Source organism: Pholis gunnellus (assembly GCF_910591455.1).
Source record: "Pholis gunnellus genome assembly, chromosome: 15".
NCBI lineage: Eukaryota > Metazoa > Chordata > Actinopteri > Perciformes > Pholidae > Pholis > Pholis gunnellus.
This window is the reverse complement of record NC_136542.1, coordinates 3675174-3691439: the sequence shown is the minus strand read 5'-3', so window position 1 is coordinate 3691439 and position 16266 is coordinate 3675174. Positions and strand designations below refer to the sequence as shown.

General features: G+C 40.7%; 1 protein-coding gene across 1 annotated transcript; it reads left to right on the top strand.

Annotated features, from left to right (window-relative positions):
- The first annotated feature begins 2115 nt into the window (after positions 1-2115).
- Positions 2116-13505, top strand: LOC306707552 (uncharacterized protein). Its single transcript, XM_079175058.1, has 18 exons — positions 2116-2254; positions 2456-2508; positions 3116-3191; positions 3728-3885; positions 4027-4110; positions 4202-4258; positions 4378-4590; positions 5472-5669; positions 5911-5962; positions 6060-6150; positions 6245-6386; positions 6536-6640; positions 7021-7129; positions 7228-7417; positions 7939-8013; positions 8461-8563; positions 8838-8944; positions 9216-13505. Exons 1-18 carry the CDS (start codon positions 2227-2229, stop codon positions 9349-9351), a joined length of 1977 nt encoding a protein of 658 aa, XP_079031184.1. The 5' UTR covers positions 2116-2226; the 3' UTR covers positions 9352-13505.
- Positions 13506-16266: the final 2761 nt, after the last annotated feature.

Here is a 16266-nt window from a genome sequence, read left to right as displayed (position 1 = left end):
GCAAAATTTAGCTATGATCAACAGGTTAGTTAGCTTGTTGAGAGACACTACTACGCTCTGCATACAAATTGCTAACATTAGCAACTTGCATCCAAGTAACAGCCAGTCATCAACCATCAGTACTAACGATGGAAACGCAATAGTATGTCTGACAATTAGGTTTTAAAAGGAGAAGTAACGTTGGGTTGAATGTCTGTTATCCAGAGGGTTAATTAGCTAGCTAGCTAGCAAGCTAACAACTCAGCCAAACAGTTAGCTGACGTTGTTATTAGCTAGTTAGCAGTTAGCTAACTTGCTAATAACAACGGCCAGCGTTGGTTAAACGTGGACGTTAGCCAGGTTTCTCCGGGTCTAATCCACACGGACAACACACAATGCTGCAAAAACATAATGTTCGCAACAGGAATACAGTTAAAAGCTTTGCAAATTACCGCTGGAGGTTCCATTTTGTTGTTGTTATTGTTTCCTCCTGCTCGTATCCAAGAAGCGTTGCTAGGAATTGAAGGGGAAAAAACCCGAAAGCTAGCACGGGAGGGAAAGCGCGCGCGAGAGGGAAGTGATGATTTGAACTGAAGAACGCAAAAGATCGCCTATTTTAAACAGATGGATCACTCGCTTTAGTTTAAATAAAGTTGTATTATTCCGCTTCAAAATTTGGTGGGAGTCCACCCCACCCCCTTTGTAAGTGTCTGTAGTCACTGTATAATGTCACCGAATATTATTGTGTTTTGTTTTGTTTTGTTTTCCGGTAAATTGTTCAGTTTCTCTATTTTCCATTGTGTCTCAGAAATAAAAGAGAGTTAGCCATCTTCGCGTTTTGCTCCTCTCAGAATTTAAATCACAATAAGTTTGTCGTTTTGCCATGTTTCACACATCCCACATTGTATATTTATATTTTGTAGTGTATTGCACAAAATAATATATTTTTGTCTGCTAGTGAAATACACTAGTTTTATAATTAGACTTAACACCTATGACAAGGACAACAAATCTGGAAAAATACAAGTACAGTATAGAAAGGATGTACACAAGTAGTGAAAATAAAATTATATTTATATTTATATATAAAGCACCATAAATAATGAATGGATATAAATGGACTGGATGATTATGTACATGTAAAGATGATTAAATACATACAGTGCGTAGGAATTATATTGACATTGACAAATTATATGTTCATTTTAAACAAATTTTGCATTTAAAAACTGTAAAATCATAATGCAGTGGATATTTTTGTATTAGAGGGTTATTATTGACAGTGTATGATGTTAACTGTTCGTCAATGACGGCCTATGGGGGAAAAACTGCTCTTCTGGTTGTTGTGGCGCACATTGTTCTGTAGTTCTAGATGAAACAGGTTGTGTCTGTAGTGATGTTTCCTGCAGTCATTATAATAAGAATATCCTATTTGGTTAAACACAAATTTGTCTAAGAATATGCACCATGTAAATCTAGAGACAGGGCTTGGGCGGGCAACTGCCCTGGAGCCCCAGACCCAGAGGGTCAGTGCATATCAACTGATTTTGGTAATCTGATTAATTGCATAAAATAAGATAAAATAGATCAAATAAGATAATCCTTTATTAGTCCCGCAGCGGGGAAATTTACAGGATTACAGCAGCATATAGTGCAAACAAGACACATAGTAAAAAAACAAGAGCAAAACAAGTATTATAAATAAGTAATAAAACAGTAAAGAATACTAAGTAAAAAATCCACAATTACTAAAATATTTTATATGCAAAATTGTAATATTTTATATATATTTGTATACATATTTGTATAGCACTTTACATAAATGTTGTTTGTTTTTATACTTATATTTAATTTATACTACTTTATAGTATATATTATTTACATTAGAAGGCATCACGACAGCACATACGCAGAGAGTTGACTGGGAGTTCTTAGCCCTCTGTCAGACTCTAAGGCATTTCTTCCTCTTCCGCCTACTTTACAATGATTGACAGGCCCGACATCCAATCAGGGCCCTTAAACCACAACAAAGCGAAATCGTTACCATTTGATTGGAGCCTCTTGGAGGCGGGCAGCAGCCTGAAAGGTTAAAGCCAGGGCAATAAAACCCTCTTGATCAAACACGGAAATAAGAAGAAAACAGTGGTAACAGTATCAAATATACCTTCAACGAGAAAGATACAAATAACCTTAAATAACGTCCGTAACAGCCGCAGGAAAACCAACACAAAGACATTTGCTTAAATCATGCCTAAAAAGAAGGACATTGTTAAAGGTGAGATCAAATCAGTCATTGTTATTTTGCTAGTTTAGATGAGTTTCATTTAACTGTTAATGAGAACTGTTAGCTTACGAGCTAGCTGGCTAATGATGTGGCGTTTGGTGACGTAACTACAGACTTGTGCTTCTTGACGTCAAAGGCATTTATATATTTGACCGTTACCCCCTTTATTTTACCCGTTTTCTTTTCTTTCAGGTGGTGCTCCTATCGCCAGAATTCGAGAGAACTCGAGACTGATGCGCACGCACGTGAGTATGAGTCAAGCAGCTGGGAACCTGAATACTGTATTATTGTTGTTATTATTGTGCCATAACAGGTCTGTCCTATTTTTTTAAGTGTACTGTTGGTAACATGCCACCAGTTCTACCTTCAACCCGGTAGTTTGTGTCTGAGCTACCAGAGATATCAGGCACCTTATCTTCACAACAATCCGATAAATAATCACTGTAATGCTGTCACACTACAGTATGTTACATCTTACACAATCTCACACGTTACAACATTAATATTACCTCCCAGTTCTTGTGGTAACTGCTGCAGACAAACAGCCAAAACATGTGTGAATGTAGAAATATACAGTTTATTATAGCAGTAAGCCGTTAAGTTATGGATAAGTGGTTCTGCCTCTATAATGTCAGAAAATACAGATCCATGTCCATTACAAATTATTAGATCTTCCAATTGCGTTGTTTTATATCTTCCTCTTTTGCCAAACAAAGTCCAAAACGGCCCAAAAGATGACTGAACGGTTACAAAGTATGTTACTTGTAGCAGTATGTAGTTCAGTTTGTGTGGCTACAGCATGGACACATTAATAGATGCATTTTAAAGTTGCTTGTCTTTCCTCTTTATCAGGAATCCGTGGTAGATTTCATAAATGGACGTCATTCTGCAGGCTCTATCCTGGATGTCTTTGCCTCTGGATTATTAGGTAAGGTGTTTACTGGCCTTTATAGGTTGTTTCTAAGTGACGGTGAGGATAAAACACTCAAGCACAAGTACATTTAGTTGATTTTACTTTTCAGATGCATACGCTGGTTAGTGATTAGGCTTCAGCCCGATTGTCCCTTTTCAATCAATCATTTATTAATGACCACCTGACCAAGATCGGCATTAGCTCGTTACAGCAGAACACAGAAGCAGAGCTTGTATCGGAGCAAACTCTCAGAGCTGCCAACCCCATCACCCTTCTCTTCATGTTTTTAGTGCTACAATATCTCTCCTAGGTAATTATATATTATCATGAGTCAGCAGGAGAGCCAGGTGAGCCTACCACACCCTCATAATTGGTCTTGTTGTCAGCGAGCTGCAGATTGCATGCTGTTTAATATTTAACTTTGTTTGTCTTGAGCTGTTTGCAAAGGATTATGGGTAATCTTACAGGGCTCCAGACTGTGACCGAGATTACCTTCTTTTTTTTTTTGTGGTTTCATGCAAGTTGCTGATGATCCTCATCATCTCGCCCAGGTTTAGATTTTTTGAGGACCTTTGAGGGAGAACTGGAGGACGACCTCGTGTATTCTGACGACGAATATGATGACGAAGATGATCGTCACGTTTATGCAAACGCTGCTGCTTACAAGCATTTAGAACCACATCCCCGAATAAAACAACTCACCGACGAGGTATTTACACTTCTGTGTCACCAAGAAGTTCACTTTATTATGCATCCCTGGTTTGTAAATACAACGTTCTGACTGACTCGTGTACTTTTCATTCTCAGACGCTTTGAATTTATTATATTTATTTGCTTTTTCTTTTTTCAGGAGGCTGATAAACATGCAAAGGAACTGATAGAAGAAGAGGAACGACGTAAGGATAAAACGGAGAAGAACAAGCGTAAGAAATTGGTCAGTGTCATAATTATTAGGATTTAACATTTTGAGTGTTTTGTTTTCTATTTGACAGTGACTCACAGCACATTTCATCTTTCTGTTGCAGCGTAAAAAAGAAAAGAAGCGGTTAGACAAGAAGAATGCAGTAAAAGACATTTTAGATGTAAGTCTTGTTTTACCGATATTACAACAAATACAAATGCACATATGACCTGGAGAGAAAATCCACACAGTAAGGCCTTTATTAAAAACCTCTTGTGTTTCTTCTCTTTTTCATTTCAGGAGGAAGAAAAAGGGAAGTCAGACTCCTCGGAAAATCCGGCGGAAAATCTGGCAGAAAATCTTGTAATTGAAAGTAATGCAGAAGCAAATGATTCTCCTGAATCTGGTCAAACACTAAATGGAACGGAGGCAGCTGGATGCGATGAGAAAGGTGCTAATAATAAAGAAGAAGATCTTTCGGAGATTAATAAAACAGAAGATGGGGAGCAAAAGGTTTGTGGAGATTTGTTTGTCACATTGTGGAGCACGATTGTGAACTCTTCAATTATTTTTAGGCTCGTGCAGACATAATGTCTCACCAGTAATTAATAGGATGGTGACCACATAGAACGTGCAATTATTTCTCAAGAAGAAACTGTTGATATTGTCACACTTTGGTAATGGTTTCAAGTGATCAGTTGAATAGTTTGGTCTTTGCAGTGATGGATCACAGCTGGTGTCGGTTTCACAGAGACATAGACTGGTATGTTGTGTTACATCCACAAACTGTATACAAGAAGTGTTTGTGGACTACAGTTTTTAAAGCCCCGTGATTGACATTTTGGCCGACGCCATCTTGGTTTTTTGCAACCAGAAGTGTCACAAGAAGGTGGAGCAAAATACAACTGAACACCGAATAAGACTTTCAAATAAGACTTTAAGGTGAACAAAATGTTACAATTAACTTTCATGAACTGAAAACACAGTGTGAAAGAGTTAAAGTTGTAGGACATAAACACAGACAACTCCCAACGCCGTGGTAGAGACCTGTCAATCACAGTCAGTACGCCCTAAAGCATACCCTGCGTTATGGTCTGTTTGACTCTAAATGGACCATCATTTACTAAATGAACATCATGCTGTATTGAAGAAGACTTGAAACTAGAGATTGAGACCATAAACTCATGTTTACAATGTTTACTGAGGTAATAAATCACATGAGAAGTAGTGTCATTTTCTCATAGACTTCTATACAACCAGAGGAGTCGCCCCCTGCTGGCCATTAGACAGACTGCACGGTTAAGGCTCTTCAGCTTAAGATTTAAAACCTTTATTTGTTTGTGGATGATTATTGTCAAACCACCACCTTTTTTGTATTTGATTATTTTCTGCAGGATTTGGATTTAAATAATTCGTATGCTTCTACAACAAAATTGGTGGCCGGCGACACGTGTAACGAGAGACCTGCGAGAGAAAGAAAAAAGAAAACTAAATTACTGGAAGTTCCGCAGTCCAACGAGGAAATGCAAAAAGTTGTGGAGAAACCTCAGGCACATAAGAAGAAGGAAGAGAAACATGAACCCAATAAAGAGGTGGGGACACATATAAAAACAGATAATATAATACAAGAAGATTTTAAGTTATCAGCCTGGGAAATATTTTTCCTTTTTAATGTCTGACCCTTCCATTAGATTTGTGAATGTACTTTATTTAATGTGGTCAAATGATAACTAGTTGGGCTTCATAACTTTGATATTCGACAGAAAGCTACATGCAAATTTAGCGTATCATGTAATGCTGATATACTTCACCGACTCACTCTAACGTTAACAGATCATCGTGGACCACGCAGAAGAGTCGGCCAAAAAAAGCAGAGAGCTGGCTGGTGGGTAATATTCTACATTAACATCACTGAGACTTTCACAAAAACAAACACATGAAAGTACTGAAGCCGACACAACCGCTCTCGCTCTTCCCTCCAGGTTTTGGAAATCGTTTGGCAGCCTCCGGACAGTACGAGACGGCCGTGAAATATTTCACCGACTCCATTAAATACAACCCAAAGGAATTTAAGTACGCACACGGCCTTGAATTGACTTCAGACCTCATGTTCCCACGCAGAAACAGTGACTAATAATTACCAATAATTACGTTTACGCCATTTCAGGTTATTTGGAAATCGGTCCCTGTGTTATGAAAGACTGCAGCAGTATGAAAACGCTCTCAGGGATGCTGATCTAGCACTCTCCATGGAGCCAAACTGGATAAAAGGTTTATTTAGGAAAGGGAAAGCTCTCTGTGGGCTCAAGGTAAATTACTGCTCCTGTATCCACTTGCGTAATGTTCTATTTACATGTATAGTATCTGGCTTGACAATTTCAGGAAAGCCTCTAATATTGTGGCCAATACAATATAAAGGTGTAACTAAAAGCTAATGTCTCCTTCACTTCTCCTCCAGAGATACTACGAGGCCTCGCTGATCTATAAGGAAGTGTTGGAGCTGGAAAGTTCGAGCGCTGAAGCCATGCTAGAGCTGAAACGAGCGCAGACCTTACACCTCATGGTAGGAGACGCCCATGTTTACAAGTGTACAAAGGCACAAAATAGACCGCCAGTGGCTGAGAAGAAGCGGTAGAAAAAAACTTAACAACCTCTGAGAGCATCCAAAGCTCGTATGAAAGTTATTAATAGTCATTTTGCATGTTGTTGGCTCCAAATGGCGCCATGGCAGGCATGGAATATTATATTATTAAGTATGTTTTCTTTAGTGTATAATCAACTGAAAATGAGAAATGTGATGTTTACGTCACCTTAGGGAGAGGGTTCAGTTAGTTGTGATCTGCAACCTCACCACGAGATGCCGCCAGATCCGAACAAACTGGTCCTTTTCTTTAAATGTCTGTGTGCTGGTGTCAGGAGGCTGTCTTTGTTCGTCCATTTTAGGAAATGGGATTCACCTGGGGGCAGAGCTCGGAGGCCTTGAAAACGCACGCCACGTTAGAGCAAGCTGTCGAAGCTCTGTTTGGTGAAGAAAGTAATCCGGGTCCTGAAGGTAAACGTCCCAAAATGTTCCTCAAGAGTTGGAGAGATGTGACCCGTGTCTGCGGTGATGTTCTGGTATTTTGAACACGTTTTGTTGGCTCTCTTCAGATGCCGGAGCCAGTTGGGACAAAACGGAGCAACCGGTGGTGTGGGACGAAAACTATGACGAGGGAGAGTGGGAGTTTGTCCTCCAAACGAACCGTCCCAGAATGCAGCAGGTCAAAGGGTCCGACGCTTTTGACCAAAGCAGATCGAAATCACAGTCTCCGACGCCTCATCCAAAGAATTCCGTGAAACCGTAAGACGGCATATCATTAATAAGTTAATAAAATGTCACCTAATGCAGTTGTTCCCAACCTGTATTTGGCCTGTAATCCTCTCTGTGAAACCCTCACCACAGGCTGCATATGTCTCAGATTGTTTGCTTTCTGAAAGTCAAAAGGTAATACGTTTAACAATTTTACAAAGCAAAAGAAAAGTCAGAAAAACATTGTCTGGCAGGTTTTTAAAGATTATTCGTGCCTCACCTTCAGGTTGGGAACCGCTGCGCTAAACTGTGTTTCACTTAACGCTGAAACATGCACCGATGTGAAACAACTGTTTGTTAGTTCCTACATTTAATGCAGTATTTGTGTATTTAAGTATTTAACAGGATGTCAATCAGTGATTTTTACATTTACTAAACAAATGTTGCAGCATTGAGCAAGGACAGACGTTAATGTGGAGCGTTCACATATTTGGTTAAAGGGGTTTTCAAGATTATTTGCTGAGAGTGCAACATGATTTTAAATAGTTTAATCTTTTCTGTTTTGTGTGAAGAGACATTTTCTCCATTTGGGTCGGATCCTTGGCTCCCGCTGTCACCTACTCGACACTCCACGAGCTCTTCAGCAGGTAAAGTATCTCCTTCACGCCTCCGAGCTCGCTTTTTGTTCGAGGAGGAGAATCGGATGTCGAGTTGAGCTTCACAGGAGATGCAGAAGAAGAATAAAGAATGCAGAATACAAAATAACAAAGCAGTAAAGTTAAAATAGCATCCACATTTGTAGATGTGTAACGGGTGCAGTTTGAGTTTCTGGATTGCTCTCATTTTAGCATTTCATTTAGATTCCATTAATAATTTTAGATAGAAAGAAAATCACAATATGCATGAGCTGAATTATTGAGGGCTTTGACCACCAGACGGCTCAAATGTGTCGACTCTGAGCTTGTTATTTATTTATTGCTGCTGAAGTGACGTGTCGACTGTATTCCCCGTTATTGACTCTGAGCTGTGAAGCGAATCGCCCCGCGGGGATGTTAAAGATCGCAGCTCATGTGCTGCTCTTCTCTCTCTTTCAGAGCCGGGACGGTCAGCAGCATCAAGATGCTGCTGGAGCACCAGTGTGCCTTCGTCAACTACACCAGAAAGGAGGACTGTGACCGAGCCATCCAGTGTATTAATGTATGCATCTGTTTACGTATGAAATGTTTTGGCGATTGTGAGTTTGTTAAAGCAGTGACTGACAACCGCAGCTCTGTGAAAGTTTTAGAGAAGCAGACTTTAAATCTGGGAAGTTATTCACGGTTTGAAGTCTGTCTGCTTCTCTAAAGCAGTCGCATTATTTTCCCCATCACACAAATCCAACTCTGACATGAATCTTATCGGTAGCTTCTGTTTCTCGTCTTCTATTCTGTGGCTCTTCGGTGGAGCTCTTAAATGTGTGTTTCCTCTTCAGGGAATGGTGGTAGAGGGCGCTCCGCTCTCGGTGCGATATCCCAATAAGTTCTTCGCTGGCCTTGGTTTGTCCAAATCAGCTGCCTCTGAGCCCTTTCCACGCCTCAGGTGAGAACACGCTTTTATTCTCCATCGAACACTTTGCTTTACACGTTAATATTTTCCTCATCTTCAAGTGTAAGGAGATGGGAGGAATTGTTATAAAAGTTTAAAGCACAGAGGATGTAAGAAGGATATTTTTCCACACATCTGCATTGGATTCATTAATGGTTTCTAATTTCTATAAGTGCAGAGTATAAAACAAGTAGTATCAGATTGTCTTTGTTCATAGAAGCTCATTTTAAACTCTAGATCTGACCTTGTGTTCCCCCCGCTGTAGCCTGTACAAGAAGGAGTGCTTTTTCTGGAGGACCACGGGCTGCACGAGGCAGGACTGCACCTTCCGACACGTCTCAGAGCACAGGAACATTGACAAGGACAAATTCACCAGTAGACTGGGAAGTACCAACATGTAGGCCGTCAGAAATGAAACGCATGCATTGTTTCCTTTGACGTTTGACACAGTGGTGGTGCCAAAGTGAGCTGCTTTTAGTCGCCTCTAATCCCTCTCGGCTTTTGGTTTAGTTAAAAAGAAGAAAAAAAAGACTTATTGTGTTTTAGATTCTTTTGCGTTTTTTGAAAATGTTTGCTCCATGATGGCCGACCATTGTTGTACAAATAGGACACATGAAACGACGTTAAACTACTGTATTTTAATAATGATTGATGTGCTTTGCGCTTTCTTTTGCTGAAGGATTTTGTCAGGGATTCTTTTAGATTATCTAATCTGTTTTGAAGATTATGTTAAAACACTTGAGTTTTACTTTTGTAGCTTTTGTTTTAAAAAAACAGCTTTTTCTGCTGATTTGTCAGTCACCACTAGGTGGCGCTGCTACCTTTTAGCCCTCTAGGGCTACAAACTACTCTGCTTTCATTCTAAAGGCTGTGATTGATGAGTAGTTTTGCTATTGGCACATTTAATGTGCCACGTTTAATTTTGAAACTGCTCTCTGTAAATCTATATCTGGGGCATTGAGTTCAGTAGTTCTGTATATTATGTTTCAAATGTGTAATGCCGCGTCTGTTGGAGGATAATAATGTTTAAGGGTAGTGATGTTTGGACACAAACTGTCATAAATAAGTGCCTTTTAGTTGCACTGTGGCTGCAGTTGCTCATGGGTCAGCCCAGAGAGAATAAAAGCCTCAACTTTAAGAGGGTTGATGTCTTGCCATACATTAATAAACACAATACAAGACCAAAGACTTGGTGCAGGTGGAAGGTGATAAGCTGCACAAGGCTGAAGATAAAGCATGTGATTTGGGATATCACCATGAGGGTCAGAGGAAGCCCACCACTAGATTAATCCCTGCAGCAGCTGTGTATCCTGTTGCAGTGTCCTTGAGCGAGAAGCCCTCGTCTCAGGTCAGCCGGAGTTAGAGTAAAGTGCCAGTTAAACGCCTGAAAAGTAACTTTTGTCCCTGAGATTTTATCTGAAGCGAGGTTCTTCTAAGCCTAAAATGCCTCCCTTCAATCTCCCAGAGCGCAGCTCTTCTCCTGTTAATGTGGGGAGGGATTTGTGTAGATCCCTCTACCCTGAAGCACAGCAGGTTTGTTATTTGACTCAGGCAGTTCACGGTCACTTTTGTGACCCCCGTTATGTAACGTTTGGGGTGTGAATTACAAAATGTTCCCAAAGAGCTGAATAATAACTAAAAGAAGAGGCAGAAGCAGTGGAAAAAAAGGCATTAAGCCGTGAAAAGTGCTTTGTCTTGACCTTACAGGCGGAGCAGCTGTACTCGTGGGCATTAATTGGCTGATGGTGGCATACCTCACAAAGCCTTTCTGATCTGTGTGAGATTTGAGAGCATGAAAGGCCGGTAATACTAACAACATGAACTCCGGTTGAACCCAAAGAAAGCACTGGGACGTTACCGACTTGCAAAATGGGTTCTATATTTAATCGTACTGGTCCGCTTGGCTTTGAAACCTGTTCAAATGCAGATAAAGACCGATAAGAGGCTGGCGATCATCAACATCCCGCCACTCCCGGTTCCCCGGACAAAGCCGATCCCTTACTTAACTAAAGCAAACACCGGGAAGATTAAGTGCATCTTGTTAAAAGGCTGCGTGGTTTGCAGAGCTTTCAACAGATCTCTCTTCCCTCTCAACAGGAGAACAAGAAAAACACAGTAACAGACGTGACATGTTGCTCTCCCACTCCTTTGTGATATATGGCTATGCAGCAGAATCCCCCTCTAGAGAAGTTTTTTGAGTCAGAGTAATTGAGTGCATTGCTTTTAGCGCAGGGATACGTAATCTAATTTTTATTCTAATTCTTTGGTTTCTCCCCGCCGGTAACTAAACTATTGATGTGACATGAGGGAGTCGCTGACTCACGCTGTATATCAACCGTCTGATTTGTTCCTCAGGAAGCCGAAATAACTGCTCCACTGCAGCTTTGCAGCCGCTCAGCTCCAACTATAGGACCTTCCCAGCAGGGAGTGACACTTCAAACGTATCTGTGTGTGTGCATTGTGGAGCAACGGAGCTTTTATTTTGCTTTCTTTACAACTAATTCTTGCAGGAGTATTTTCTTAGCAGTTTAAAATCCCCTAAAACGTATTTATTTATTCAGCTTCTTGAGCGTGAGCAACACCAGAGAGATTTCTGCCTGCACTGTTCTGCCTGTGCTCTTGTCTCTGGTTTAAACAGAGTTTAAACGTTTAAATCCTACAGTTACAGGGTTGTTACTTAATGCTGTTAATCAAATGTGATAACAAAAAGATAATACTTAAGGGTGTTTTTTCAACTTAAACTTCAATTATTAGGCAATATTTACAGTTATAGAAAACGTGTCTGTCAACACCAAACTTATCTTTTTTGGGTCATAACATTTTTTAACATACATGAAAAGACACCGTTACAATTTCTTCATCAGCAAAATCCTGAATTTTCCTCAATATAATGAAACATTTGAAGAATTGAGAGTTGCTTCTGTCAAAAACCTCTTTCAAAGATGACCAATAATTACATTTTAAAAAGGGACCCGTCCTATTCTTCATTCTCAAATGTAAATATATGACTTTGGACCAAACTATTGCGTCTGCAGATTGTAACGAACGTGGAAAAAAACCTGCGATCAACAAGATGTTATGATGGCGGACTCACACAATGGGGGAGGCATCTGGTTCTCCGCGGTGTCGTCTCTGTGCTGGATTCCTTTGTTGCACATGTGAAATGAATACAGTAATTGTCACAATGAGAAATTGACCTTCCCTTTTAATCTAGACAGAGGCCCCCTTAACAAGTTAAAATAGCGCAAACCCAATTAGGGAATTGATTGCTTGCTTTCATTCTCCTCATTTGCATCAGGGTCATCTAGGGGAGATAAATGAACGTCTCGTCTTTTGTCCACACTGTCGTTGCTGGTTGTGGAGCGTCTATTGCTGAGAAAAGAGCCGAAGAAACGTCTTTTGTCATCTCTGATAATCTGCTGTTAAACACAGAAAGAAAGACGTCCAGGAGATTAAAACCAATATAGATGTGTTCACGTTACCGAGATGATTTGATGCATCGTTCTGCACAGGTGTGCTTTACTGTCATGTTGAAGTTGTGTTACAGCTTTTGAATGTCATTATTTTGTTAACTGGTTTCCATTCCATGAAAAACTGAAAGTTCTCGTTGTCAACAAATCCCTCCATGAAAAGGCCCAAACCAACAATGTATCAGTCCGTCTCTGACCGCTTTCCTTCTTCTTTGTCCCGTCTTTTAAAGTCTTACTGGTTCCTACAAAACACGTAAATCTACATATTACACTTTCATTTAAAAGGCTCCGATATTTCCTAAAACAGCCGGCCACTGTAGTTCTCAGCAAACTATTTTCAGCTGTGGATTAATACACATTTGGTGCGCTGTGAGTATTTGTGGCCATGTTTAGAGGATTTGGGGAGTACTACCATGTTAGGCCTTTTGTGGCTCCAGAGTGAGCGGTGGGAAGGCTGATCAATTGCCTCACGTGATGTCACTTGAGTCAGCGCTGTTAAGACTAAAGACTACAAGTTAGGAAATGTATGAGTGAGGTTACCAGTAGCCTCTGTAGCTCGCTCCTCATCTCAAGCTAGCAGCCCGGGGCGACAATAGTGCGCTACTAGCATAACACAACAGAATCTTCAACCAAACTGTCAGTGGCCGGGTTGCATTGTGGGTAATGTAGGCTCGAGGTTTTGACAAGGAACAAGAATGCGGGGAATTAAAAAAAAAAAAAGATATCTGGTGATGAAAGACGTTTATTGTGAAGCTGACTGTTTACAGAGTGCAGTGCTCTCTAAAAATAAGATGCATGACACCGACTTCTGTTTTTAATAGTTTCAGACAACAATGGAGCTCTATGGCACAGAGGGATACGATGTTTCTTTACTTCTTAGTTTGATCAGTTTGTTGATTTTTAGTCTTTTCATGAGATTTGTTGACAAAAAGAAAAATATAAAATATCACCAGATAAAACTGTTAAAACATTTAACATTAAAAAAGGGTCAGCAGTGATATGATTACAATACCTAACACTGGTGTGGTCCTTGTAACATCCTTGTTTTCATGCTCAATGTTCAATAAAACTGTCTGCATCCATGATGTACATTCCTGTTTTTTTCTTAACATCTGAATACATTATTAAAGAGAGCAGGTTTTTATGTGTATATGTGAACTTTTATGTTCCCCGACAGACTGTAGCGTGACGGGGAGGATAATGGCATTGACTCCCTTTGTCGTCTTCCCTGATAAATGGCAGTTTAAAGGTTGAATCTGGCTTCTCTTTCATCTCCTTCAGACGTGCACAGGCACAAATTCTAAGTGTTGTTACTTTATTTTGGTCTTTTGTCTCTGTGATCGATTGGGAAATGGCCTGTATGGGAGCAAAGTGTCATCAACATGATTAGAGGCTTGTAAACAGAAAAAAGAAAGGCCGTTGGCTTTCTCAAGGCACCACTGAACACACTGTCATGTGAAGCCGGGCATGCCCCAACCTGTGTTCCCTTCAAGTATTTACGTGGCTTAATGGGCCAAGAAATATGTGGCCTGTGTGCGTTGTAATCATTAAAACCTCCAGTCGGGCTGTATTTCATCCTGCTATCGACCGACGTATCTGGAGGTAACATGTTCAAGGGCATGAAAAAATGCCACGGCCTCGTAAATCCTCTCATTGTTGCCTCAAGGAGTTTGACTTCCAATAATTGATGCCCACTTCCATACATCACCCGCGTCCATTCCTGCAGAACTCTTAATGCTAAATCTCACACAGGCCTCTGTCACACATTGTCCGGTGACGTTTTGTGTCGTTCATTTTTTAAAATGACCCCCACAACACCAAACTAAATAATGTCACCATTAATCTGCGGGTTATTCCTTGGGCTGTAATTTATAACAGGAGACACTTGTAATAAAACCTTGCCCTGCAGGCTTTACCCAAAGTGCGTGCTTCCTCTACAAATGAAACCTGCTTCCTTTTAATACAGATAATGCTGAGCGGCAGGCCGGCTCAGTTCAAGTCTTCTGTGTTTATGAATGGACGTGAAAAATACAATTCACTGACGAGTTTTGTCACTCACTGCTACAGCGTCAGTGTAGTCAAATTTGTCTTCATTACTGAAGCGGTTTGCAGCAGAGAGCTTTATTGTTTAAACACCTTGTGTACTAGTGACACAAGGCAAACAAGGCGGTTTGCTTTGTAGTGTTTACCGCCCATTTAGGAAGCACTGAGGAGGCTGTTTATCTCTTTTCTGGTTATAGAGGCCGCGCAGCAACCAGGATGTCTGGGACGATTTAAGACTTCCTCCTGCTCGCCTGTTTGCTTTCCCCCCGTTTGAAAATGCTGCAGAGGATCCATCTATTCCTCCCGTTGTAATGAACCTCCCTGGGGGCCTGGGCGCACCATGTGAAGACACCTTAGTACCAGAGCGATTCATTACCTCGGAAATGTGAGCTTTTGTTCCGTTTTCAGCAGAGCCCCATTAATCTCTGGCTGCCTCCTGGCATGCAGGCCAGGTACCGTTAGGTAATTACAGTTAATCATCATTCAGACGTGCACATGGACCGCGGGCTCCTTAGTGGCTTCCAGAGGCAAATGTACACTCTTGTTTACCCCCCCCCACCCCGATACTGTACAAACGTCCCAGTTGCACCACAAAGAAAGCCTCATTTCATTCTTTTTTTGTGTCCCAGTAACCGAAACCGCGGGCGTTTTCTGTAATTGTGTCCAGGAAGATTTGGCTCCAGTTGTGCAGCAGCCTCCCCCTGCACAAACAAGAAAACATCCAAGCGCCGCCTCCCCTCCAAACATTTACACTATCCAGCTGTCCATGTTGCACGGTTACTGAAGCCTACCGTTCACCTGCCGTTCATGAATACCATTAATGGAGGGATTACAAGATGGATCATTTTCAGGAGCAACAAGCAGAAGCAGACCATCTGTATCTCAGCAGAGGCGCAGAGAGAGACAGAGACGGATAACTTCATCACCCAGGCTTCCTACTGAAAACATGGACAGCTTCGATGTTTAGAGCTAAAAACAATACATTACTGACTAAAGCTGAGCAGCAAAGAATTAATCGGCAACAATTATATTTGATTAACTATTGAATGGATTTCCATGAAATTATGTACCGACATTCATAGTCCCCAGAGGATAAATCGTACTCACTTCCCCTGGAGTCATCATGAGATTAGCATTTTTAAAGGTCTCAACAACTATTGGATGAATTGGCTTGAAATGCATTGATCATCTCGTCAAGATTTGTATTTTTTCCAATAGTTTTTGTTCATGAACAAATATCTGCGAAATGACTGACTTTTCCATCAGCCTCAGCTAAACTAGTTAGCATATGTTAGCATGCTAACTCGCTAAATCAAGATGGTGGATATGATTAACAGTATACCAGTTAATCATCAGCATGTTAGCATTGTTAAATGAGTCTGTTAGCATGCTGATGTTAGCATTTAGCTCAAAGTAAGCACAACCTCAAAGGAGCGGCTAGGTTAGCTGTAGACTCTTGTTTAAAGAAAGAATGCAAACAAATTCAATAATTCCTGCTTCTCAAAGGAGAATATTTGCTCATTTTAGTCTTAAAGCGATAGTTCGGAAAATTTGAAGTTGGGCAAAATGTATTACAGCCCTCTTCGCTGGGGAACTATAGCCGTTATCTATGTTCTCTTCAAAGTCCCCAGACTCCATTTGAGAAACACTGTAATGTTACCTCACAGAACACAGGAGTTGCTGATCTACCGCTGCCTCGATCTGTTAGTTTGTGTTTTTGTGTGACTTGTATGTGGTGAATAACACCGGGATATAAAGGCTTGAGTTCCCCTACGGCGAGGGCTGTCTGACTCCAAGGTAAAG